The 22,877-nt window shown below is 49.5% G+C and overlaps 9 protein-coding genes across 9 annotated transcripts; 5 read left to right on the top strand and 4 right to left on the bottom strand.

The window, feature by feature from the left end:
* Positions 1-423: 423 nt before the first annotated feature.
* Positions 424-3,621, top strand: FPSE_01267 (uncharacterized protein; the record flags this gene model as incomplete). The annotated part of the gene is made up of 2 exons (XM_009254387.1): positions 424-588; positions 655-3,621. The coding sequence occupies 2 exons, from the start codon at positions 424-426 to the stop codon at positions 3,619-3,621; spliced, it is 3,132 nt and encodes a 1,043-aa protein (XP_009252662.1).
* A 183-nt stretch (positions 3,622-3,804) lies between these two features.
* On the bottom strand, positions 3,805-4,975 carry FPSE_01266 (uncharacterized protein; the record flags this gene model as incomplete). Its single annotated transcript, XM_009254386.1, has 4 exons — positions 3,805-4,334; positions 4,386-4,697; positions 4,754-4,889; positions 4,943-4,975. The coding sequence occupies 4 exons, from the start codon at positions 4,973-4,975 to the stop codon at positions 3,805-3,807; spliced, it is 1,011 nt and encodes a 336-aa protein (XP_009252661.1).
* A 586-nt stretch (positions 4,976-5,561) lies between these two features.
* Positions 5,562-6,932, bottom strand: FPSE_01265 (uncharacterized protein; the record flags this gene model as incomplete). The annotated part of the gene is made up of 2 exons (XM_009254385.1): positions 5,562-6,443; positions 6,495-6,932. The coding sequence occupies 2 exons, from the start codon at positions 6,930-6,932 to the stop codon at positions 5,562-5,564; spliced, it is 1,320 nt and encodes a 439-aa protein (XP_009252660.1).
* Positions 6,933-8,227: 1,295 nt separating this feature from the next.
* On the top strand, positions 8,228-9,575 carry FPSE_01264 (uncharacterized protein; the record flags this gene model as incomplete). The annotated part of the gene is made up of 3 exons (XM_009254384.1): positions 8,228-8,270; positions 8,333-8,770; positions 8,821-9,575. 3 exons carry the CDS (start codon positions 8,228-8,230, stop codon positions 9,573-9,575), a joined length of 1,236 nt encoding a protein of 411 aa, XP_009252659.1.
* A 130-nt stretch (positions 9,576-9,705) lies between these two features.
* Positions 9,706-11,648, bottom strand: FPSE_01263 (uncharacterized protein; the record flags this gene model as incomplete). The annotated part of the gene is made up of 3 exons (XM_009254383.1): positions 9,706-10,867; positions 10,922-11,362; positions 11,416-11,648. 3 exons carry the CDS (start codon positions 11,646-11,648, stop codon positions 9,706-9,708), a joined length of 1,836 nt encoding a protein of 611 aa, XP_009252658.1.
* A 465-nt stretch (positions 11,649-12,113) lies between these two features.
* Positions 12,114-12,801, top strand: FPSE_01262 (uncharacterized protein; the record flags this gene model as incomplete). The annotated part of the gene is made up of 3 exons (XM_009254382.1): positions 12,114-12,291; positions 12,344-12,361; positions 12,449-12,801. 3 exons carry the CDS (start codon positions 12,114-12,116, stop codon positions 12,799-12,801), a joined length of 549 nt encoding a protein of 182 aa, XP_009252657.1.
* Positions 12,802-13,077: 276 nt separating this feature from the next.
* On the bottom strand, positions 13,078-15,741 carry FPSE_01261 (uncharacterized protein; the record flags this gene model as incomplete). Its single annotated transcript, XM_009254381.1, has 4 exons — positions 13,078-14,898; positions 14,948-15,265; positions 15,322-15,678; positions 15,730-15,741. 4 exons carry the CDS (start codon positions 15,739-15,741, stop codon positions 13,078-13,080), a joined length of 2,508 nt encoding a protein of 835 aa, XP_009252656.1.
* A 1,472-nt stretch (positions 15,742-17,213) lies between these two features.
* Positions 17,214-19,236, top strand: FPSE_01260 (uncharacterized protein; the record flags this gene model as incomplete). The annotated part of the gene is made up of 2 exons (XM_009254380.1): positions 17,214-17,652; positions 17,759-19,236. 2 exons carry the CDS (start codon positions 17,214-17,216, stop codon positions 19,234-19,236), a joined length of 1,917 nt encoding a protein of 638 aa, XP_009252655.1.
* Positions 19,237-19,958: 722 nt separating this feature from the next.
* Positions 19,959-22,803, top strand: FPSE_01259 (uncharacterized protein; the record flags this gene model as incomplete). The annotated part of the gene is made up of 5 exons (XM_009254379.1): positions 19,959-19,979; positions 20,112-20,198; positions 20,286-21,475; positions 21,531-22,422; positions 22,483-22,803. The coding sequence occupies 5 exons, from the start codon at positions 19,959-19,961 to the stop codon at positions 22,801-22,803; spliced, it is 2,511 nt and encodes an 836-aa protein (XP_009252654.1).
* Between the last annotated feature and the right edge of the window lie 74 nt (positions 22,804-22,877).

The raw sequence follows: 22,877 nt of genomic DNA, 5'->3' as shown, positions 1-22,877 counted from the left end.
TGCATTGTACATTTTGTATACAGGCTATAGACGATATGATGTTAACTCGGTTATGGATTCAATCAACTCATACCGGGCGCTCACAGAAGCTGTGAAATCTTTTCAATGCATACATCCGCTGCTATGTGGCAATTGACATTATGGCATGGGTCTACGTTTCTTTGTGTGACTTTTGACCCCTCCTCTATCCTGCGCTAACAGCCTGAAAGAACCCCGCCATACAACAAACAGAGCACTTGGTGAACATCCATCTTAACTAGCCAAATTTCACGACTCATCTTCATACCGTAACTTACACTTTGCACTTTACAGACAGAGCCGCCCTCATATCCAGGCACGCATCGATAACACAAGCCTCGCGCGTTTGGTCCCTTAAACCCACCTTGCCGCTCTTGCGGACATAAGCTACCTACAGTCCACAGCATGAGCTTCTCCATCGAAGTCGCAGCCGATGCGAACCCGTTATCCTTACAATCGCTATATCAGACACTACAATCTGCCACTTCAACCGACTATGCGCAGCGCCAGACAGCAGGCCAACAACTAACATCATGGGAGCTTCAACAGGGCTACTACTCTTCGTTGCAGGTTGGTCTAGCGGCAATCACAGGCAGGGCTTGCTATGTATACTTACAGACGCTGACCAACCATTAGGCCGTTTATCTCGACAAGTCACTTGCTTACGAAGTCCGATTCCTTGCGATTATTCAACTCAAGAATGGTATCGATCGGTATTGGCGGTTATTCAACCAGGTAAAGAACAGTATAAAGCCGGATGAGAAGAGCTTGATACGCTCGCGACTGTTTCAAGGTTCCATCGAAGAGGAACACTCGAACCTTGCTCTACACAATGCGTTAGTGGTAGCGAAGATCGTTAGGATCGACTATCCTGGGGAATGGCCGGATGCAATGGGAAACATTATCGAAATCCTTCGTTCAAGTCGAAATGGCAATCAAAGACACCTGCATGGCATTCTCGAGATCCTACTTCGTGTTGTAAAGGAACTTGGAACGGCACGAATGAGGAAGAATCAGACCGCCCTGCAGTCCGTCACCCCCGAGATCGTCCATGTTCTGGCAGAGGTTTACTCAGAAAAATCCCAGGCATGGATGGGTTTCCTCACCGGTGGCCCGGGAGGCGAGGAAGAAGTTAGACTGGCTATGTTCAACAGCTTGCTTGCCCTTAGGGTACTGCGACGACTCGTCATTATGGGTTACGAGCGGCCCCATAGCGATAACACTGTCGAGCAGTTCTGGACGCTGTCGCAAACCCAGTTCGGACAGCTTCTCGGCTTTGTCAGTCATGACTCTACGGTTCCCACGAATTATCAAGATATTGTTGGCAAGCATTTGCTTCAGTTTACTAAGCTTCACATCGATATGGCGGAGCAGCATGCCGCCAGCTTTGTGTTCCTCCCCAACTCTCTGCCATTGGTACAATCATATTGGGAACTGGTTGCAAAGTTTGCCGAGGTTTTTGACAAATCGGGCGGTATCCGACAAGGTCAATCAGAAGCCGGATCTGCAAAGTCCAAGGTCGAGGGCCCTGTGCTGGAGCGGTTAGCTCTTAAAGGTCTTTTGCTTCTCAGATCATGTGTCCGAATAGCCTTCCAATCTGTCCAAACATTCAGATGGAGAAGCCCGGAAACCAAGGCCGAGCAAGAGAAAGCGAAAACACTTGTCAAGTCGGAGCTTCTGAAGCCCGATCTTGTCATACAGATCGTCAACTCTATCATTACTCATCTTTTTGTTTTCCGTAAGTCGGATCTCGAAGGATGGGAGGAGGACCCAGAGGAATGGGAACAACAGGAACAGAGCGAAGGCAATGCTTATGAGTGGGAAGTACGGCCATGCGCTGAGAAGTTGTTCCTCGATCTTCTCACAAACTACAAAGACTTGCTAGTTCCACCACTGCTGTCATACTTTCAGACAGCACAAGATCCCCAAGCTGACATTGCTACTAAAGAGGCCGTCTACACCGCAATGGGCCTTGCGGCTGCTCATGTCCATCATGTTTTTGACTTTGATGCCGTCCTGGCTTCAACAATCGTCAACGACGCTCGGTTGCAGGGTGGTCTTTGCAAGGTATTACGAAGGCGAATCGCTATCCTCGTGAGTCAATGGGCGCCTGTCAAGCTCGATGACTCTAGTCGGCCGATAGTCTACCAAATTTACCGTCATTTCCTCAACCCCGATGACGAGACCAATGATGTAGTGGTCAGGATTACTGCGGCTCGACAACTACGTTGGATCGCCGATGAGCTTGACTTTAATGTGGACGCATTCCTACCGTACACATCGGATGTTCTGTCACAGCTCATCAACCTCGTCCAGAATGTTGACGTTGACGAAACCAAGCTGGCAATTCTCGAGTCGATTCGCATTCTAGTAACACGCATGGAAGAACAAGTGTCACAGTTTGGAGATCAGCTCATGTCTGCTCTTCCGACAGTGTGGGAGAATTCAGGGGCCGAAGAATACATGATAAAACAGGCAGTAACCTCCATCTTTGCGGCCCTCGTGATGAGTATGGGTCCTGATTCTCAGAGATATCAGCATTTTATGGTACCACTGCTTTCTGAGGCAGCCCGTCGAGGATCAGACCTGCATCTACACCTGATTGACGAGTCTCTGGAATTATGGAACAACATCCTCATGCAGAGTCACGCTCCATTGGCCCCCGAATTGGTAAACCTTGCCGAGCTTGCACTTCCCCTTCTAGAATATGATAGTGAAACAGCTTCGTTGGCTCTGCAAGCGGTTGAGTCTTATATCCTCCTCGCTCCAGCATCTATGTTGGAAGATCAGCTTCGTCGCCCGACGCTAGGTGCTCTAGCCAATATTCTAGACTCAAAGAGTCGTGAGCAGGTTCGTCTGGGGACAGGCTGCATCGAGAACCTTATTCGTGCTGCTGTCGAACTCGGCGGTTCGAATGGAGTATCGGTAATTCTGCAAGACATGGTCGAAATCGGCTTCATGAACAAAATACTAGGAAACCTCCACGATGCCTGGGAATCGCACCAGACTACAGGCCCCAACCGAAAGGTCAGCAAACTCAGCACGATCACCGAGACGGATTATTTCGCAATCCTGGCACGCCTTGCGCTTGCTGAGCCTACTTTGTTTACACAAATGTTGACCAACATGGGTTCCCTCGACCAAGTCTGGTCTTGGCTAGCATCTGAGTGGTTCTCGCACATGTCTGACATAGATCATATTGAACGACAAAAGCTTTACCTTTTAGGTTTAACAAGACTTCTGGAACTGCCTTCACCGATGCAAGAACTGGTGCTAGGCAAGCTCCAGGACTATTTCGATATGTGGATAAATGTTATTTCGGAGCTCCAGGACGGCGTTGCGAACGGCACCGACACTCTTATTTGGGGTCCGTTAGAGCCTACTGAATATGACACCCCCAAGATTATCGCAGAATCACAAATGTCGGCTAAAGACCCCATCCACACTGTTCATGCGTTCGACTTTGTCAAACTACGTCTTCAGGATCTGGTAAGCAGAGTTGGAGGCGAACAGGCTTTCCAAGAGCAATGGGCAGTCAACGTCGACAAAGAGGTTCTGGACAAGTTTCAGCACATGGCGTCCGGGGTGCAACGACAAGAGTAGGATATTGGTCTGATCATGCCTGCACAACGCATGATTGGAATTACTTTGTAAGAGGGGCATGATACACCAGAGGTGGTTTTACAGCAGGGTTAGATCATTGATACCGAATTTCTATTAGACGTTACATCCCAAGTGATATTCTTGAAATCGTGCTCGTGCATGCCTGTGAAAAATCCGCCTCGTCTAAAGCTTGCTCTGTCCCTCCTCGGGTACCTTGATAACAACCTTTCCCCAAGTACCTCTGCCTCCCAAAGCCTTCAGCGCAGCTCCAGTCCTCTCCAGGCCAACAAACTCCTCATCCGTATACTCCGTACCCCTCAGCTTTCCTTCCTTGACGAGTTCCATAATGCCACCCCAGACCTTAGGTATCGTCCCCTGCTCGTGAATGGAATACGCGCCCCAGTGCAGTCCCACGATGGAGATGTTCTTGAGGAGAACCTTGTTCATCGCTACCTTTTCGATCTTGCCAGCTGCAAAGCCAATGACAAGAATACGGCCGTTCCATGCTGTGCATTTTGTTGAGAGGTCGACTAGACCGACAGGGTCGTAGACAATGTCGACACCTCGGGAGGCGGGGGTCAATTTCTTGACCTGCGAGGGCCATGAAGCGTCGTTATAAGAGATTACATGATCGGCGCCGTAGGACTTGGCAATGTCAAGCTTGTGCTGTGTTGAAGCTGTCGCAATAACTGTTGCGCCGAATGCCTTGGCCACTGTTGCGCATTAGCTTCGATATATTCGTTGACAAGGGTTTCTTCTCATACCTTGGACGGCTGCAAGACCGACACCGCCTGCGGCAGCATGAACAAGAACATAATCGCCCTTCTTAATACCCGCCCTCACAACCAGTGCGCCATAACTTGTTGGCGCAGTGACAAACAGGCCAGCAGCCTCCTTGAAGGACCAGCCATCAGGAACGGGCAGCAGAGTGTCTTCGATAGCACAGATCTTTGTCGCAAACGCACCCTGGGACGCGCCAAAGACACGCGATCCAACAGGGAACTTGGGCTTGGGACCGTCGGTGGGTGTAGCGATAACTGTGCCTGCGAATTCGGCGCCAGCAACCCAAGGGAAAGCTACACAGCATTAGTATGTTATCATTGAATGAGATTCTTCGCATTGGAATTCTTACGGGGCTGATTCTGGTATTTTCCTTGGATCTGCAAGATGTCGAAAAAGTTGGCCGCTGCCGCGTGTACTTGGATGAGATATTGATCCTCTGAGGGCTTTGGATCGGGTAGGTCAGTGACCTGAAGCTGATCAGGGCCCTTTTTCGGATTTGTTAGTCAACGGTCAATTGAGTAAGAATACAAGGGCTTACCTTGAGATATTCAGTGATTTGGATGCCACGCATGATGAAGATAAGTGTCCAATGTGGAATATGTGCTATTTAAATATGATGCAATAGACGTCAGTCGCAAAGAATGGACGAATTAGTTAGTAGTTATGGCAAGTCTCGCGGTAAGTAGCAAAAATGTTGCAAGATGAGAATTACAATTGACAGGAAGAGATAATAGGGAGGACGCAAAGACAAGATTTAATAGCTGACGCGGGTACCTTGTTGCGGCAACATGTTCTAGAGTCTGGGGTTACGCGGGGAAGACATCCATGAGCCGAGGCATCTTTCCCCAGCGATCGGCCCCATCATCACAACTACTTACCTATCTAGGTATGCAGGCACTCCAGGTTCACTCGACGCCATATTTGAGCTATTTGACCTTCATGCACTAATCACATTTGCACATCATGGGCATTTGTAAAAATTCGTTTTGCCTTGATAACTAAACCCAATCATGCGCTTAGGATATACCTCTCCTAGTACCAAACTGTATTACTCGACCTGTTTGATTCATCCTCATCATTCGTAATACCATGCATTGCTGAGCCGGGTGAATAACCCTCCTCCGAAGTCCATGTGCAATTACCAATATAATAAATCTCTATCCGCTCAAAAGATGCTCAATGGCACCCTGCACACTTCCACCACTTCGTCTCAAGGCAGCAACGTTCCGATCAAAGTCGAAGAATCCCATATCGTTTAGCTGGCGCAATTGCTCGGCGTAGCGCTCCTCAGGAGGCCTGTTATCGGCGGGTGCCGGAGGATTCGCGGTCGCACCCATTCCACCGCCACCGAACATTTGCATCATCTGCTGCATCTGCTGCATCATCTCCGGGTTCCCTCCAGAAGGAGGGAAGAGGGCTGCAAATGGGTTCGCAGGAGGTGGGCTAGTGGTTGAGCCCTGCTGTTCACCACCTTGGCCGGGTGTTGTTCCAGAAGTTTGCGCGCCAGCTGCACTGTCCGTGGTGCCCTGGCTAGGTGTGTTGGCTGAACCTGTTTGTCCTGTCGCAGCCTGGCCTTGGCCTCCAGCTCCGTAGAGAGAGCCGAGGCCCTGAAGCTGCTGCATGAGCTGTGCAAAATCGGGCGGGTTACCTCCGCTTTGTTGGCCTAGCAAGCCTGGTAGTCCAAGGAATGGGTTCGGGGGAGGTTGATCTGCCTGTGTTTGGCCACTGGTGCCCTGGGTATCCGCTCCTTGGGGTGTTGTATCGGTGGCACCAGGAGCAGGGAATGCTCCAGGCGCTCCTCCGTTCATCTGTCGCTGCATTCGCATAGCCTGTGTCATCATCTCGGGGCTGCTCATCATCTGTCGCATCACAGGCGAGGTGATAATCTCGCGGGCGTTGGGCAGGTTTCGTAGCATAGGGTTCGAATCGATAAGCATATTAATAAAGTCAGGGTTATTAAGGGCCTCGTTCATGGAAGATTGAACATTAGGATCGGACATGAGGCGCTGAATGCGTGCCTCGTCCATAGGAGCGCCCATCTAAAGGTATGTCAGTAAGTAGGTTCGAAATGGCAGGGGAAGCACACGTACACCACCATCGGGCCCAAACATGTCAAGTCCAGGAAGGCCATTGCCGAAACCAGCATATCTAGCACCCGTGAGGCCAGCAAAAGGCTGGTTCGCGGTGCCTGCCGCCATGTTGGCGGGGGCAGGAGTAGCTGCGGAGGCACTGGCGGTGGGAGTCTGGTTAGGCTGTTGGTTACTGGCGGCACTCTTGACCATGTGAATCGTGTTGTTGTTCTTAATCTTGTACGTGCTCAAGGCGTCGTCGTTCTTCATAACACGTCCTGAGTAAATCAGACGTTGGCGCTCGACGGGAATGTTCTCGAAATCCTCGCCAGCAAGCTTAGTCTTGAGATCGAGGACAGTCGCGGTCTCACTCATGGTGATAGTTTGGTGACCCTCAGATGAGGTCTTCACCTTGAAGGTGATCTGAGAGTCGCTGCTCGGTTCGGGGTTGTCGGCCATGGTAGCGGTCGTGTTATGTTGTGCGGGATGAAGTAATGGCGTGGCGCGGCGCAACGAGGGGATTGAGAGGTGATAGCGGGGGGTTAGGCGGATGAAACGAGAGCGGGGAGAGCTCTTGGATGGTGCAGCGGTATTAGACTAGATAGACTATCGTGATCACTGCCCGGGCGTGGCGTTGTTTCTGATATGAGATATTGAAGTACTCAAGAGGGAGTTCTCTCACTAAGGCTGGGCTTGGAGAGGCGAAGTTGAAATCCAGCGAATGTTAGAGAAGATGGAAGATAGGACCAGAAGCAGTCCAGTCCAGCATTGGAAGTCGGCGCAGGGAAGCCCGGCTCGGGTGGTATCCAGTGCTGTCAGTCGAGTGACGTGGGGCAATTTCAGGGTGCCAATGACGCGCAGTGGAATAGGAACGTTCGAGCCGATTTAGCAAGAGTTGGAGAAGGACGAAAAAAGCAAAAGGAATGTTGCAGTTTTTGTTGTTGTTTTATAGTGCGTATTTTGTAAATGGTGAATTCTTAAAGAAGTTGACGCCCGTCTCTTTCTTTTTATGCATATGCAAACGAAAAAGGGTTCTTTCCTCTGGTTTTGTTTACTTTATGACAATCATCTCCCATCTTCCATCACCCTCCATCATCTTCTCTAACCAGATTACCTGCCCGTGATCTAACCAGGTATGCATCATTTCGGAGGATGAAATGAAATTGCTTCCTTTTTAACCGACGATCAGGACGTCATACAAATACCCTTCAACATTTTGCGTGAGGGATTTCATTGACTTTAGGCTGCAAATAAATAGGTGACTCAAGTACAACGCCTTGCGATCGCTTCCTGGAGTCGGATGCATGGTTGAGTGTAAGTATAAAGCAATCGGGCAAACCAGAACGACAACATATTGTGTCGAGCTTGGAACAAATAAGTTATAGCACCAAACCATATATAGAATTGACAACATCTATCTGAGGACATTGTAACCGCCTGTCGTTACCGAGCCTCTCTTACACCAACGGTCTGCAACCGCCAAAGTCCAGTGATGTTTGTTGGTCCAGGGTAACCAGTCTGCCAGCTTAGCTCTGCCGTGGTGTTTAGCGACGTGACATGAAACTTTAAGCATTCATTCATTCATCTCCAACCATCGCCATTTGGTCTCGCATACACAACCGATCAATAAAATGACCGGGAAAATCTCATGACTGAATGGTTGATTTTAGCACAAGAGCTCACCAACTTTTAACTAAAACTGTTATATATAATAAAGATATGGTCAGCAACAAGTCATAACGCAAAAACCCATGATGATTCAAGGCATCTTTTACGCCAGGTTCTTCCCTCAAGAAGGTAGATAAAGACCCATCTTGTACCCATCGTATCATCTTTCCCATTTCTGATATTATTCAAAGGTCCCAAGATTGTCGCCCAGTCTCCTGCGGGCTGCATCACCCCCGTGGACGGCTCAACTAAATCCCCTCTCATTGATTTTGACGTGCTTCATGAGTACATCATTCCCAGGCAGGCTTTTTGCAATCGCTACCTGACCATTAACACACCAGATGGAAAGTACACAGTACTAGGACACCCTGTGGTTATTCCTCACACGAAATACTCTCGTAATGAGTTCATCTTCAACTTCGGCCTCGTTCTTGACGCTGACGTCGATCATGTGCCTTATGAGCGCGTCGTTCGCGGTCTAGCTTCTACTTTCTCCGAAATGGAGAAGCAGAATGAGTATCTAAGTCAGAATGCAGAGACAAAGGGCGCAGGGAGGAGACCCATCGACAGCTTATTGGAGATTGTCAAGGAGGATCTGGACAACTATGGAGAGTGCATGATTCCTGTCGGTAAGTTTTTAGTCGCTGTCAAAACACATCTCATACTCATCACTGCATAGACGAGGCCAACACCATCAACATGAAGCTCTTCCCTCATCATATTGACCCTCCCAGGGTTCGAGGTTGGCATGTACCCGTGCCCAAAGCCAAATTCGCGGACATAATGGACCCTACATGGGATCTTACCCTGCAAAAGGTCATATCCCATATCGATGGTGTTTCTGATGTTCGACGCATCGCCCACGCAGCTTCCGTCTCACTTGAGCTAGCCAAGACTGCACTCCGCCATCTTCTCTACTATGATACCATCCTTCTCCTCGACATGTTCTTTTTTAGTGCATGCTATGCACCCCGTCCTGGCATCCACGATTTTATTCGAAACATTGACGGAATGGTTGACGAGTGTGCTTCGTATGTTTCTCACGGCCGTGGCCTCGTAAGCAACTATCACCTTATTAAACTTATGTCCACATTCACTCCAGGCAAGTCCGTCATGGAATGGCTCAAGGGGCATCAAGACTCGGGCTTTGAAGTCTTGCGTTTCGTTGATGTTCGCAGGTTCGTCCAATTCGGCGTCATTAAAGGTTGCATATACAGGGTTCACAAGTTTGTCGTCTCCAAGCAATACCTGGCTGCTCTGGCATCTGGCCAGAGTCGGCCGATTACAGGAGGAGATCCCCTACAGAAGTATACAGATGGCTGCCATCACTTCGACCAGATCATTACAGAACAAAACTTGACCGACAGCGACATTATGGAGAAGCTCAAGAAGTTACCGGTCCCAAAGGGCGACCTGGCAGTCTTTTACAGATAGGCACAGAACCGACAGTGTTACACCCATGTGTTGTATCATTTTACATCGTTTCTATGGTATCATGCAGATTACAATATAGTACAGTGTGCTATCCTACACGGAAAAGGTGTGCCGACTGCACGCAGACTCCTTATTTATCTGAACCTCCGTTCCTGTATCGATCGCGTATCTCCCGCTTATCGGGCAATTCGATGTTCGGGTTGTTGGCAACCTGGAGCCTAGCCTTTTTCCTCTCTGCCATCCTGGTAATCTCCATGTCGGATAAGTTCTCGCCGGCCGCCTCCATCTCTTTCTTAAGCTCCTCCTTCATTCTACGGAGAAGACCAGTGCCGTGCTGGCCGGGGTAGATCTCGCCGCTCTTCTTAAACTCCTCATCACTGATCAGCTCGACAATACGCACGTTATGCTTGCCTTTTCGCATAATGAGCATGCGCTCGTCGATAAGGAACTTAGCTGTCTCCTCAGGGAACCAGGCCTTCATAGGCGTCCATGACAGGTTTCCAGGGACAAGTCCTCTCTTCTGACCAGGCTGGGCAGCGATGTAAGCACCCTGCTGTGAAAGGAGGCGATTTCCCTCGCTGCTGCTTGAAGCCAGACCACATGCGTGGAGAATCTTGGCCGGCGAAAGGTCCATAATAGAGCGCGGAAGCTTAATATCGCTTCTCGGTGCGTTATTAGGAGTGATGATACCCGAATCCGGCGAAGGTTCTTTAGCAATACCACTTAGCCTCGAGCCGAAACGGAATTCGTGCTGCTGTGCCTCCTTGACAGCCCTTTCTGAACCGTGAATAAGTGAAACAAAATCGAAGGCCAGAGCATGCTGCGCTTTTCGCTCCTGAGGATTGGCTCGGTGCTGCTCCATGATCGTGGAGATTTTCTCCATAGGCATAAAGGTAAACATCTTGAGGAGCTTTTCTACCTCGTCGTCTGAGCGTCGGACAAAGTATCCGTACAGATCAAATGGCGTTGTCTTGAATTCATCGAGCCAGACAGCATTTCCCGCGCTCTTGCCGAACTTGGCACCAGAAGCATCAGTCAATAAAGGAACAGTGAAGCCGACTGGCTCGTGGTCCCAGGTCGATGGCTTCTTCAAGTGGGGGGCCTCCTCGGTTTCGCGAATGGTCTTGAGAGCGTCGATACCGGCCGTGATGTTCCCATACTGGTCAGATCCTCCGATCTGCATCTGAATACCGAGTTTGTTGTACATGTGCCAAAAGTCCCACCCTTGAAGGAGAGGATACATAAATTCACCCAATGACATTCCGTCACCTTCCGTCATCTTGCGCTTCACACTATAATGCTGTGTTAGACTGTGAATCACTACCTTTGGGTGAATGAAAACTCACGTATCTTTAGCCAGCATCGGTCCAATTCTTGTATGCCTGGCTATCCTCTTGGCAAAGTCGTAGAGAGTAAGGTTTCCCAGCCACATATTGTTGTTCAATAATCGATGGGTAGCAGCCCAGTCATTGGGGTAGCCGTACTTCTCCTTCAATACATGTACGTTACTCCATATCCTGGTCAACTGAACGTGAATCTTGGTGATGTTCTTCGAAATGTCGGCATTAGAAAGGATCTGTCGGCTTTCGAGTCGGTCGGTAGGATCGCCAATGCGGGCAGTCGAGCCACCGATCAAGGTGACAGCGGGATAGCCATGGAACCACATCCAGAACATGGGCATCATTGGTAGCAAGTGACCAACGTGCATTGAGTCGGCGGTGGGATCAATACCGACGTAGGAACCTATCCGCTTTACACGCATAATCTCCTTGATCTTGTCGGGTGTACTGCAGTGTATAAGTTAGATATAATTTTGTGCATCATTTCTGGCGTCGCATACCCTGCCACATCCTTGATATATCCTCGCTCTTGAAGAATGTCCCATGTATGCGGAATCTCGCCCTTCTTGATCTGTTGAGCTCTCTCTTTCCATCTTGCTTCACCTGCTGCGACCTTGTTGAGGTATGTCGTCGCAATATATCGAACTTGGAGGGGCCGTTGTCCGCTAAGACATGTTGAATGTATGGTAGGTCGTGTAGACGGAAGTTTCGAGATGAGGGCGCGACTCGTCATGGTTTAAGAACAGAGCGAAACGCTCAGGTTGTGATGAAGGAATTCCTAGATTAAAAAAAATGTCGACATGTGAAATTCCAACCCGTACTCAAATTCTCCCCAGGCCTGAATAGCTTGAATGCTAGTAGTACCAAAAAATTCCCTAAGCGACGTCGGATGAGACTAGATCCATGCTCAAAAAGAAAAAAAAGTGTTGACCAATCACATAAGAGTTTGCGAGGCGAGCGTTGATTGGATCCTGAGTGACCTAAAGTATCCACACCACAGGGAAACCTTCGGAGCGCAGCCAGCCAATCACAAAACATGTAATTCGAGATCCTCGGCAATGAGGCTGCTTCAGTTCCGGGTCGGTTTGAATTGAAGGATCCCATACATCATCAACTCTAACTACTCCAAAAAGCCCTTCGAAGCAGCCACCAATTGAGTGCCGCGACAACACCACAAGAATCCTCAAAAGACTTCAAAATGGCCTCAATTGCGCGTTCCTCTCTGCTTAGGCAGACCGCTATGGCTTCTCGATTGGCCACTGCTGCTATCCCCGCGACCCGAAGCACTTTCATGCCTAGCATCCGAACTCAGCTTAAGGGCGTTGCTGCTTTCCATAACACCACCCGACGATCTGCTATTCTCCCTCCCGGACCTCGTATGTGTAATCGTATCAAATTATAGCTACTATTACTAACAAGAACCTGCAGAGCGCATTGAGGGTGGAAGTACGAAACGATATACCCTGAAGCTGGATCGCAACTTGGCTGGCTTCACATGATAGAGACTTGAATAGCTGACACATTCACTCATAGTCAACGAACCTGCTCCCGTTCCCGAGCCCAGCTCCACCCACGGTTCTTACCACTGGACTTTCGAGCGCTTCCTCGCCGCCGGCCTCGTCCCCTTGACCGTCGCTCCCTTCGCTGCTGGCTCTCTCAACCCTACCCTCGACGCCATCCTCTGTAGTGTCCTCCTCCTCCACTCCCATATGGGCTTCCAGCAGGTCGTCATCGACTACATCCCCTCAAGGACCTACCCCGGTCTCCGCAAGACTTTCAACTGGCTTCTCAACATCGCTACGGTTCTTGTCGGCGTGGGACTGTACGAGTTCGAGACCAACGACGTTGGTATCACTGAGGCTGTCCGACGAGTCTGGAAGGCGTAAGTTGGTAGATGGCTAATTGATGTATGTATATGAAGGAAGCATATTATTGGCAGTTTTACTTGTCGAGCAGGTTTATGACTGCGGGCACCTGTATAGAAAATTTCCTTTGAGTTACCGAAGATTGTGTCAATTTCAAACAAGACGATTCCCTTTTTTCAGCGATAAAGGACCGGAGCCAGATTGCGCGAAATCACTTGTTTTACTTTTTCAATTTATTGCTATGTTTCGTACTAACGCTAAATTCCCTTGCCCTTTCTCCTATTCCAGCTATGACGATCAAATGGTCAATGACGTGATCTCGCAACCCCCAGCTCGATCCATCTCGGGTGTAGGAGGGGGCAAGTTCTCCGATTTTGTGCAGATCCAGCAACTAGCATACATGTTCACTCGGTCTATGCACGCTCCATCAGTGCGAGCCCCGTGTCGCTTAGGAGTGAATCCGTGACCTTCGAACTCCTTGATATACCAAGGGGTCAACGCCGAAGAACGAAGGAGCACACGACCGCCTATTGCTAATGCTCGGTTAAGCTTTGCGATTTGAGCGGCAGCAGCTCGGGATCCAGTATCAAACCAGTCCATGCTGTCCATGACGACGGCAACGGTCAAAGTGCCAGGAGTAATGCGCGCGATAACTTCCTCAAGCTCATCGGTGTGGATGCGAAGACCGTCAAGAGCACTGGGACGAGAGAGCTTTGCATGAGCTCGGGGGCTGAGATAGTCTGGATGACACTTAGGCGAGAATTTACCGTCCATACAGACATAGTAGTAAGGGTTATCGGCAGCAATGTGGGTTTCCTCTGCAACAGGATCAAGAGTGTTGACCATGTAGTGCCAGATGGCATGAGAACGAGTGTTCTTTGCAGCGGGTTTGGGACCCTTGACCAAGTCGGAGGTGGCATGATCAGCCTCAATCATGGCCAACTGGTTCTTGGGGACACCGAGCGCAGCCCAGAGGAAGCTCTCTTGAGATACGACCAAATTGCAGACAAGTTTAGACAGAAGTGCAGGTCGAATCTTGCGTCGCCAAATCTCTCGTTGCTCATTAAGGGTCTTGGCCTCAAGGAGCTGCTTCACAGCCTTCTGTAGGCCGAAAATTCGGGCAATCCAGCGGAAAACACGGATTGCGTGACGGGAGCCTCCGGTATCATAGAGGCCGTAACCACTGCTGTTTTGGAATACATGGACGTTCTTGAGCCAATACTGGAATGCGCGACCTGAAAGGTGAGGCGAAAGCTTGGTGATGAGAAGCTCTCGGAAACGAGGATGCTTGCCATCTCCAAAGATCTTCCAGAAATCTTCATAAGGGAGGGCAGTATATGAAGCTGCCTTGAGCTCAAGAAGATGATTTTGAGTTGGGTTCAGGTCGACGGCATGAACACGCGCAGGGCTTTGGAGGAGGTATGAGAGGATGTTGTCGCCGGCAGAAGTGATGGCGAGAACCTTGTCGTCAGCACCAAGCTTCAAGATGCGCTCATCGACTCGAGTGTCTTCCCAAGTAAAAGCATAGATGTACTCATCCTTGAACTGGGTATGCTTGGCAAGCTGCTCATCGTAGTAGATGCGCCAGTGATGATTCTGGTAAAAGAAAGAAGGCAGAGGTAGGTTGGAGGAAAGGTTGGAAACAGCAGTGAGGAATGCCTTGGACCGAATTTCAGGTGCAGATCTTTCAATCGCACGAGTCAAAGCATCTCCGTGGTTGGCAGGATAGAGGTAAGGAGACTCTGTAACCAAAGCATCAATGCGCTCGACAATCTCATGGGGGAGACTGGATGACGAGAAGGGTTTCTTATGGCAACCAAGCCAAATATAGTAGGGAATGGCACCCAATCCTTTGTTACGAGTGTTGACGTTGAGGACAGTGCCAAACTTATATTCGAGGTAATCCCGGCGACTGGGTTCAAGACCAACCCGGTCAAGATCAAACCAGGAACGCCAGAAGCTTCGAGACAAGAAGTTGACGTGACGATCCACAAGACCTCCAGTGTAGTTTCGGAAGGCAAAGTCGACCTTGTTCTGGACATAAAAGTCTACAACGCCCATGATACCTTGAGGTGACAGGAGAGAAGTCACTGAGTCGATGACCGAGTAATAGTCAGGCTGATATCCAATTAGTATGTTGCTCATGTATGGTACCCGGTGAACTCACAATCATGGACAGACTGTATGACATTGTGATCAAGTCCGCACCGCCAAAATCAGGGCGAGGCTTATCAAAGTAGCTCAGGGCCGGAGAGCGAGGCGGAATTGACTTTGAGGGTATACCAGATTCGTAATCCTCAAGACGAAACTTGCGAGCATCCTCACAAACCACCTTGACGTTCTTCCAGTCAAGACGGTCGAATCGCTTCTTCGCCACTTCACAAAGAGACGGGGAAAAGTCGACGAGGTATACGCTAGAGAAGAAGGTAGGGACATCGACGAAGGCGCCCATGGCCTCTATGTTGAAACCAGTACCGCCGCCTATCTACAAACTGGTGTGTTAGCCATTGAAAACCCATTGAACATACTAACGAGACTCACGTCGACCCAAACTCTCTTTGTCTTTTTGTTATCCTTTAGCTTCGCCTGCATTTGTGCGGCAACAAGCGCCAGCATGTCCTCACGACCACGGAGGAGGACCTTTCGGGTAGCATCGTAAGCACCGGCTTGCTTCTTGTAGAAGCTCTCAAGGGCATCTTGCTGGTTGCCCTTGGAGTCGCCCTGGTGGGGCTTGAGGAAAGAAGAGTAAAAGAAGAGGAAGAATGACTTGATCAAGCCCGGGCTTTCGTCCTGACTCTTGCTGGAGAAGACTGAGATAAGGCAGAGCGTACTGAGGGCAGCCGCAACGATACCGGCTAGCAGGGACTGGGCGTTAGCCAAAGATAACATATTACCACCCTAGCAGTTTAATCAGTAGGTGCCGGTACCATTGAATAAGTGAAGACGTACATGAGAAGCCATGGTACTCTCTCATTGTATGCTGAGAGAATAAGTGTTGAAAGGAGGAGGCTTGTAAGCTGTGTTGAAAGCAGTTCACACGATCAGGTTTAAGATAGAGAAGAATTGAGGGAACGAAAACAGGACAGGCTAGGGATATATATGCAGGAGAATTCAATTCTACACCAGTTAATTTGGGACTCAGTTCGGTAGCAATGATCTCGGCGGAGCGGCCATAACGCCTCAAACACGAGTACTTGACGCGAAATCACTTGCGTCTGTCTGCAAGGCCCTGTTGATCTTCTCAACCCCACCAGATAGTCATGATAACCCCGCCATCAGTGTTCATTCTAGGCATGAGCCGGGAGTTGGGTAATAGGGATGGTAGCCAATAAGTGAAGCACATGTTCATGGTAGGTATAATTCCAGGGGCCTTGCAAGGCTACGGCGACGGCAGACATGTGCCATCCTTCGTTCGCTATGAAGAGTTGACGTTCTGTATAGCGTGTGAGTGGGGTATAGATTAGTACTGGTCTCAACTCAATATAGACGATCTTGTTCTTGTGCAGCAGTAGAAGTTGACGGTCTTTGGGCATAGTTTGGTGTTGAGAGAAGCTGAATCCTCAATTGTGACAGTACTCTGGCAGATTGAGTGGCTCTTCATATGAAGATGAAAGAGGATCCAAGTGAATCCAAATATTCTCATGGAATACAGTAACATTCTGTGATATTGTTTGGGTTGAGCCATGGTTGGAATTTTCGTGTTAGTTGGTCGTCCCAGATGAGAGGCTCAAGCACCAATCAGAGTAGAGCAGCCCACCACATGCAGCAATCAACTCCAGCGTAAGGGCACCTGCAACAGCCTCCAAGATCACAGTGAATATAGATATGAGATGGTCCTTTGTGGCAGCGAAGAAAAGACCAATTGAGTCGCACGGGAGTTATCGGTTCTGATGGTGCTTTTTCGTTTCTATTGAGGGTATCTTCACTGCAGGTGGTCAATTGGTGATGCTGAATGCACAGCTATTGTTAGTATTGGGTACCTACACTTTGTATTGTCTTAAAAGAGGGTAAAATGTGACAATAATTTAGAAGTAATTTAATTAACTTTTCCTCCAAGGTTAGTAGTATGCAACAATACGAAAACAGTAAATACTGCTGACATCTCTTTTGATGGTATTACGATTTCTGAAGTCTGATATCTCTTACCTGCCGTTACCTTAGAAGCAGCTACGGACCACTAAGATTGTTTCCCTCTGAGAAAGTGGAGGGCATCGGGGTAAGGAAGGTACGTACCGGCAACGCCTGCCCTGTGACGCACGTTAATAAGATCGCGCGTCTTAGTTCCGAGCCGTGTCGTTCTCCATGCTCAGCTGTCGCATTTCATCAAATCCTATCTCCTTAACATTCGATTCCATCTCATCAAGCCACTTAGACAACATCGTAATCATATTCGGATCATTCCACGCTGGCTAAATCCCTAAACATCAGCCATTATGCCGCCTGGGCCGAGTCAGAAGGGGACGGGCAAGAAGAACTCGGCAATACAGAAGCAGAGCCGCAACACGACGCCTGCTCCAGCAGTCGCGACAGCTAGTCTCCCACCGACCGAGTTTTACGATCCGGACTACCTTAATACTAGGGTCATTCTTTTCCGCAACCTCACCTACGATGATATTGTCGACCAGTCCGCCTCCAATGCCACCATCCCGGATTCAAAGAGCCTTGACGGCATGATTGAACGTTTAAAGAATTTATCCAATATTATGGAGAAGCGCTCTACGTTCTATGACCGCGGCATGAGACACCTGGCAGATGAGCGCAAGAAGCGACCTTCCGAAGATTATGGAAGCCGTGACGGGGAACAAGAAGGAAAGCGACCAAAGCACAAAAGAAAGAAGCCTGATTCACTGGCACCGCAAGAGACCAATGTTGGTACGTTTATTCGCTATGCGCCTGAGGCATGCGCGGCGACAGGTGCTTGCCAGTGCACGCAACTGTCCACCACTGTAAGCTTTGGGTCAATGCTAACTTTTCGCAGAGCGTTCGTCGCCATTACGAGACTCTAAAAACCGCAAACACGACCGCGACCCAAGCTCTCCTTTATCTCCTACTCACGCTGGTTCGCCTGGGGATGGCGACAAAAAGTTAAAAACGGAAGACAAAAAAGACGACGACGAAGAGTCCTCCAGCTCAGAAGACGAGGGCGCGCCACCTCGTCGCGAACAACCTCAAGCCATGACGTTCGGCGAGGATCCCTCTACTTTCCCCGACCCAACGATATACGAAATCCGGCCAACTTACCCCGGAATGCCAGATGAAGAGCGCAAGGAAATCTATTCGGTTGCGACATACCCCCCTTCGGATCTTGCCGACCTCATCGCCGGCGACCCACCAGACAAGGACTTCAGCAATGCTAAGCCCAACAGTCAGATCAACTTCAGTACGTTCTCAACATATGTCGAGCCATTCTTCCGACCGTTCTCTGAGGAAGATTTGGCCTTCTTGCGCGAACGAGGGGATCGTGTCACACCTTTCGTCATGCCCAAACGTGGCAAGCGACACTACACAGAGATTTGGGCCGAGGAGGACGGTGCTATGTCGATCGACACACCACAACAAGGACGCGATAAGCTACCGCAGAACCAACCACGAGGCAGTATTGACAACATGGACGACGATGTTGGAGAAACTGACAAGCTATCCGTTGGTCCTTGGTTGACCAGGTTGATGCAAACACTCAGGCCCGAGGCTCGTGCGCAATCTGTTGATGACAAGCCTGCGACAAACGGGACTACCAATGGAGATATCAGCATGAGTATGAACGGTGATGCTGATGTTGATGAAAAGCCTGCAAGTTCGGACGATAAATCAAATCAACAGCCCGCGGCTTTCATGTCAGAGTCGTCAACAGAGGCTTGGAAAAAGGCATCGCATCCTAAGCTGGAGTACTCTCAAGTTGATGAACGTATCAAGCAGGAACTCCGACATATTGGCTTCCTCCCCCTGGAAGGATTTGAAGCAGAGTATGACGGGCATTATGACGACGAGGTTGCAGCAAGACTACGACTTTTGCAGAATAGGCTCAAAGATCAGATGCTGATCAATGGCGCGCGTAAATCCCGCCTGACAGACCTCGTTCGGGAACGCATGGCCTATCAAGAATACCAAACAATATTGGAAGATCTCGACTCGCAAGTACAGGCCGCATATCTTAAGCGGACTAGAACGATGGGTAAAAGCAAGAAAACAAAACGACCTGGAGGTGCGGGTGGTGGCAGCCACTTTGTTGGAGGCGCTGCAGGCACTGCTCGGCCTGGTATTGGCGATGTCACCAAGACCCTCATGGAGAGGCGAAAGCGATGGATCGACACCATTGGATCTGTATTTGACGATGAGAGTCTGAGAAAGGTTCCAAGGATGACAGACTCTGAAAGTTCCATCTTCAAGCCAGCAGATATGACGGAACTCATGAACAAGGAGAAGGAACAATGGGATGAGGAGGTGGAGGAGGAATAGCAGTCCTATCTGGCCCAGACCCCCTAGGCTTTGATTCCTCAACATAGCTTCTCTATTTTCATGGTGCATTTTGATTCAAAGCGAGGCGTTTAACGGCATGGACTGGAGTTGAAGCGCAATTGTTTGATGCGGGATGGAGAGAACCACCAGCTATGGTTTGCTTAGGGAAATAAATGGATGCAGCATGATGAATGACTAGCATGATTTCCAAGTTGAAGGATGGTAGTTAATTTAAACTGCATACTAACAACATTTATCAAAGATTTTGTGCGAAGTAGAGTGTCCGATTGATCTTTTGTGCATTTGACTTGTACAAACCAATTAAATAGGCTCTTTGAAGCGTTATCGAATATGTATTACAGCATACACAATCGATAAGTTCAGAGCCAATAGTAGCTTGATTTTGGTGTATTCAATGATGTTAATCCCTGTCAGCGACGGGCGTAGATACTTGGCCAATCGACCGTCCTCTACTTATCAACGAAGCCGCCGGCCGCAGGAAGCCCGTTATCTCAAGCTACATGGGACTAAGGTAGACGGATGTTACGGCCGAATAAGTCATGGGGTAGAAACTCAGTTAACGTTAGGCTACTACCTTGATGCGGCTAATCCGTGCCGAGAAAGCTGCCATGCTACTAATCTAGGCTCCATCCTCACTCTCCCCTTCTTGACCTCTTTAACCTGTCGTTGATAAGTCGAAAAAAGAGTTTAATATCGCAAAGATGCATCTGGTACCTAAAGAGGTTCGTTTTCATTCGCCAAGCTTGAGAGACCCAGTTTGTCGAGTCATGTCGTTGGTTGGAGACATGGCCGTAGCAGGGTTGTTGCGGCTACTACACTACAGAAAAGTATCAGCACTCTAACACGCTTTATAGATCGACAAGCTAGTCATCTCTCAGCTGGGAGCACTTGCACAGAGACGTTTGGCGAGAGGCGTCAAGTTGAATCACTCAGAGGCTGTGGTGAGTACACATTGAGTCTTGTTGAGATATATAACGCCAATGGCAAAGTTGCTGTGCCGTACCGCGACTAACACGGTAAAACCATAGGCTCTCATTGCTAATAACCTCCATGAACTCATCAGAGATGGAAACCATACCGTATCTGACTTGATGGCGCTGGGCGCGACGATGCTAGGACGTCGTCATGTTATGCCCTCAGTTTGCGCCACCCTCCATGAGATTCAAGTCGAGGGCACCTTTCCATCTGGAACGTACCTTGTCACAGTCCATAACCCCATCAGCTCAGATGATGGAGACTTGCGAAGGGCTCTTTACGGAAGCTTTCTTCCCGTTCCAGATAACAGCATCTTCCCCATGGCAGCTGCTAAAGAGTACCAACTCGACAAACAACCTGGTGCGGTTGTGCCCGTCAAGACCAAAAAGATTACTCTCAACGAGGGAAGAAAGAGAATTCGTCTTCAAGTAACGAGTATGGGAGATAGACCTATCCAGGTTGGATCGCATTATCACTTTATCGAGACTAACCCGCAGCTTGAGTTTGACCGTATCCGCTCATATGGATACCGTCTTGATATCCCAGCTGGAACGTCAGTGCGATTCGAACCTGGTGACACCAAGACTGTTACTCTGGTTGAAATTGGCGGCAAACGTGTGATTCATGGTGGTAACAACCTTGCATCGGGCGTTGTCGACCTCTCGCGCGCTGATGAGATTCTTGCTCGATTACAAAAAGCTGGATATGCTCACAAATCGCACCCCGCAGGGGACATGGCCCATATCGACCCCTTCCAGATGGATCACGCCTCGTACGCGACTATGTTTGGCCCTACAACTGGCGATCTTGTTAGACTTGGCAGCACAGATCTCTGGATCAAAGTGGAACGCGACGAGACCATCTACGGCGATGAGTGCAAGTTTGGTGGCGGAAAGACGCTACGCGAGGGAATGGGTCAGGCGAGTGGACGAACAGACGCCGAGACTCTCGATCTCGTAGTTTCAAACGCCCTCATTGTTGACTGGACTGGTATCTATAAGGCAGATATTGGAATCAAGGAAGGTATGATCGTGGCTATCGGAAAGGCAGGAAACCCAGATGTTATGGATGGCGTAACAGAAGGAATGGTCGTCGGTAGCTGTACCGATGTCGTTGCAGGCGAGGGGAAGATTGTCACCGCTGGTGCAATTGACTCTCATATTCACTTTATCTGTCCACAGCAAGTACCCGAAGCACTTGCGTCTGGTGTAACCACCATGCTTGGCGGAGGTACAGGTCCAAGGTTAGTCCAATGTCTCCTCCTGCCACCGCATCTCACAAACTCACCACATCGATAGTGCGGGAACAAACGCAACGACTTGTACTCCTGGCGTTCACTACATGCGTTCAATGCTCCAAGCATGCGATCAACTCCCTATCAACATTGGCATCACAAGCAAAGGTAATGATAGCTCTCCCGAGGGTCTTCGTGATCAGGTCAATGCTGGCGCATGTGGTCTCAAGTTGCACGAGGATTGGGGCAGTACACCGGCGGCTATAGACGCCTGTCTCAGTGTTTGCGATGAGTTTGATATCCAGTGCCTTATTCATACAGACACGCTCAATGAGGCTGGCTTTGTCGAGTCTACTATCGCTGCGATGAAAGGACGCACTATCCACACATATCATACCGAAGGTGCGGGGGGTGGCCACGCGCCAGATATCATCTCTGTAGTAGAGCATGAGAACGTGCTCCCATCGTCCACCAACCCCACGAGACCGTTTACACTCAACACTCTGGACGAACATCTCGATATGCTTATGGTTTGCCATCACTTGTCCAAGAACATCCCCGAAGATGTTGCCTTTGCTGAGAGTCGCATCCGCGCTGAGACTATCGCTGCCGAAGATGTTTTGCACGACAAGGGCGCTATCAGCATGATGAGTTCCGACTCGCAGGCAATGGGGCGTTGTGGCGAGGTTATTCTGAGAACGTGGAACACGGCACACAAGAACAAGGTTCAGAGAGGCTGGTTGCCTGAAGACGAGGGCACGGGAGCTGACAATGCGCGTGTCAAGCGCTACGTGAGCAAGTACACTATTAACCCAGCCATTGCCCAGGGCTTTGGACATGTTATAGGAAGTATCGAAGTTGGAAAATTTGCGGATCTAGTTCTGTGGGATCCTGCATGGTTTGGCACGAAGCCTAGCTATGTCCTCAAGGGCGGGCATATCGCATATGCGCAGATGGTACATATTTGCTTCCCCCCTTTAACCATTGCTGTTTGCACGTTACTAACATCGTATTAGGGTGATCCTAACGCCTCTATTCCAACGGTCCAACCCATTATTGCTCGGCCCATGTTCTCGCCCCACTGCGCTTCTACAAGCATTCTCTTCGTCTCATCCGCATCTATCGAAACGGGTGCCATTGCCTCCTATGGCCTACGCAGTCGTGTCGAGGCTGTTCGCGGATGTCGTTCTATTGGCAAGAGTGATATGAAACATAATGATACTAAGCCTCGGATGCGTGTTGATCCTGAAAGTTACACTGTCGAAGCTGATGGGGAGATTTGTGAGGCAGCGCCTGCAGACACCCTGCCACTTACACAACAGTTCTATGTTTACTAGGCAGGGAAACAAAAGAGGCGGAAATTGAAACAATTACTAGGGTGTGCCAAGAGGGCAGATATTGGCTAGCTATA

This window comes from Fusarium pseudograminearum, chromosome 1 (genome assembly GCF_000303195.2).
Source record: "Fusarium pseudograminearum CS3096 chromosome 1, whole genome shotgun sequence".
Taxonomy (NCBI): Eukaryota; Fungi; Ascomycota; class Sordariomycetes; order Hypocreales; family Nectriaceae; genus Fusarium; species Fusarium pseudograminearum.
The sequence above is the reverse complement of the archived record's forward strand: the minus strand, read 5'-3'. Positions and strand labels throughout refer to the sequence as shown.